This window comes from Microtus oregoni, unplaced genomic scaffold (genome assembly GCF_018167655.1).
Source record: "Microtus oregoni isolate MIOR12 unplaced genomic scaffold, Mior012 000056F_ref0000123, whole genome shotgun sequence".
NCBI classification, from domain to species: Eukaryota; Metazoa; Chordata; class Mammalia; order Rodentia; family Cricetidae; genus Microtus; species Microtus oregoni.
The window spans coordinates 8019074-8021721 of NW_024543832.1; the positions used below are offsets into that span (position 1 = coordinate 8019074).

Sequence of the window (2648 nt, forward strand, 5' to 3'; positions counted from 1 at the left end):
TAGAAGATTGGTAAACAGTATTATAGAATATACAGATGCCCATGACAGACAGTTAATAGCAAAATATTTTCTTTCTAGAGGTGTATGAAAGCAAAAGTCATTCCATGACATCACAAAACTTTTGAGAAATGTTAAAGTGAAATAATAACAAACCATGACAAGAAGGCTGTCCCAAAGAAAATGGCTCATGGCAGTAATTCTAGAATACAACCTGATTGCTTTTTCTCTGCAGAAACTCTGCTCTAAGCAAGTATTGAAGTTGCCTTCATGTTTTGCTTCATCACCTAGTGCATTTCAATCTTTCTATATCAGTGAAGGACACTCTTTGTGGGAAGCTAATTCTAACCATAATTTTATTGAGGGTAAATAATCAAACTAAAAGTCTAAGGCATAATTCACCGTCTAGCTAAAGATGCTGACTTTCAGTACATCCTGCTCCCTGATACTTTCTATGAGCTTTGGAAAGAAGTATTCTCTCTTTTTAATGCAAATTTTGTAAATGTTAATCTCTCTGATGAATTTAAACAAGAAAGCAGGAAAATGAAGAGATGTCAGTGACTAGTGACAAAATTATCAAAGCAAGTGTTTGTTTTGACAGTATCCAAGACAGTAAGAAGAGACAAACAGAAAGGGTCTGATTTTGTGTTGTTATTGTTTTTATTTTTTGAAACGAGTTTTCATTATGTAAGCTACATCGTCTAGAATTCTTACAAAGTCTGGACTGGATTCACACTCATGGAATCTTCCTGTATGGATTCCTGAGTTCTGGGAATACAAGCATCAACAATCATGCTCAGTCTGAACCTGTGGGGTTTTTTGTTGTTGTCGTTTTTGTATTTTTGTTTTTTAATTCTCATTTTAAAAATTGTGTCAACACACGTTGAAGTCCACCCTACCTGTCATAAGTATTTATGTTCCTGTTTTCCAAGCTAATTTGGAGATTCTGACAGCAGTAGTCAAGATTAATTTCAGCTAATGAAACATAATTTGTGATGGATTGTTAATAAATATTTTTGCATTTTATGCACTGGAAAAAAAATTCAAGAAGTCCTTGTTTTTTACTGCTGAGTAGTACTCTAATATGTATATATTCCATACTTTCTTCATCCATTCTTCCGTTGAAGGGCATCTAGGTTGTTTCCAGGTTCTGGCTATTACAAACAATGCTGCCATGAACATAGTTGAGCATATACTTTTGTTGTATGATAGGGAGAGTGCCACATCTTGTAAGCAACAGGAAGCCACTCCCTATGGGGGCCACATCCTTTCAAACCACCTCACTACCCATCTACCATATGTGAAGCCTCAAGGATCTTTACTTTCTCATGCAATATTATTCAGTATTAGTAAATTAATATGAGTCATTAACTGAGATTTATATTTACAGTTAATATATATATATACATTAAAGTAAATTCATAAAAAATATCAATGATTAGAATGTTCTGCTAAGAATCTTCCTCAAAGAAGTTTTAATGTCCTTGTTCCTGAGACTGTAGATAAAGGGATTCAACATAGGTGTGACCACAGTGTACATTACTGAGACTAGTGCATTATTTCTTGGAGAATGTGACAGAAAGGAGCTGAGGTACAATCCTACTCCTGTTCCATAAAACAGGCAAACAATGGACAAATGAGACCCACAGGTAGAGAAGGCTTTGTGCTTTCCACTTGATGATGGTGTTCGTATGATAGAGGAAACTATTTTAAAGTAAGAGAAAAGGATTCCTGACATAGGAAGTAACCCAAAGAGAGTGCCTATACTGAATATGAATATGGTATTGATGACAGGATTTAAATGAACAAGTTTAAGCACTTCAGAAGGATCACAGAAGAAGTTGGAGATTTCACTAAAATCCTCACAGTTGGAAAAATTTAATATTGCCACATAGTGCAACAGCAATTCTGCAAGGCTAAGAAGAAAAGACCCTAGAAGTAAAGCACCACAGCGATTGGGATTCATAATGACCTGGTAATGCAGAGGGTGGCAGATGGCCACAAACCGATCATATGCCATCACAGTCAGAAGCATATCATCCATACACGCAAAAAATATAATCAGTGACATCTGTGTCAGGCATCCCACATAGGAGATGACGTGGAAGTGAGTTTGGATGTCCACGATCAACCTTGGAACAGTGGTGGAGATGAAACCAATATCTACTATGGACAGGTTGGAGAGGAAGAAGTACATGGGTGTGTGGAGATGGGAGTCAGAGCTTACTGTCAGAATGATGATCAGGTTTCCAAACAGGGCCAAGAGGTACATGAACAAGAAGAGGCCAAAGAGAACAGGCTGTAGGTCTGGAACTTCTGAGAGTTGAATGAAATGGAATTCTGGCACAGATGTTGAGTTTTGTACATTTTTATTTCTTGAACATCTTTTGGAAGAAACCAAAAATGTTTTTTTAAAAAAGTGTTACCAGCATGCATATAGAACTTCTTTACTATTAGAGTCAAGTAACTACAAGTTATTATTTTCTCCAGCTTATTATGACTTCATGAATAATTACTCACGTGTGACAAATGCCATACTAATAGTGTTTTGTTCTTAGCTCATGTGTTACCTCTTATGAAAATCATATTGCAAACAAAAACATCTAGATGATGTGAGGCCAGAATGACTATAAATAGCTGACCTGTAGTCA

The 2648-nt window shown here is 36.1% G+C and overlaps 1 protein-coding gene across 1 annotated transcript; it reads right to left on the reverse strand.

Annotated features, from left to right (window-relative positions):
- Positions 1-1435: 1435 nt before the first annotated feature.
- Positions 1436-2359, reverse strand: LOC121438646 (olfactory receptor 7E24-like). Its single transcript, XM_041638994.1, has one exon. The coding sequence runs from the start codon at positions 2267-2269 to the stop codon at positions 1436-1438; it is 834 nt and encodes a 277-aa protein (XP_041494928.1). The 5' UTR covers positions 2270-2359.
- Between the last annotated feature and the right edge of the window lie 289 nt (positions 2360-2648).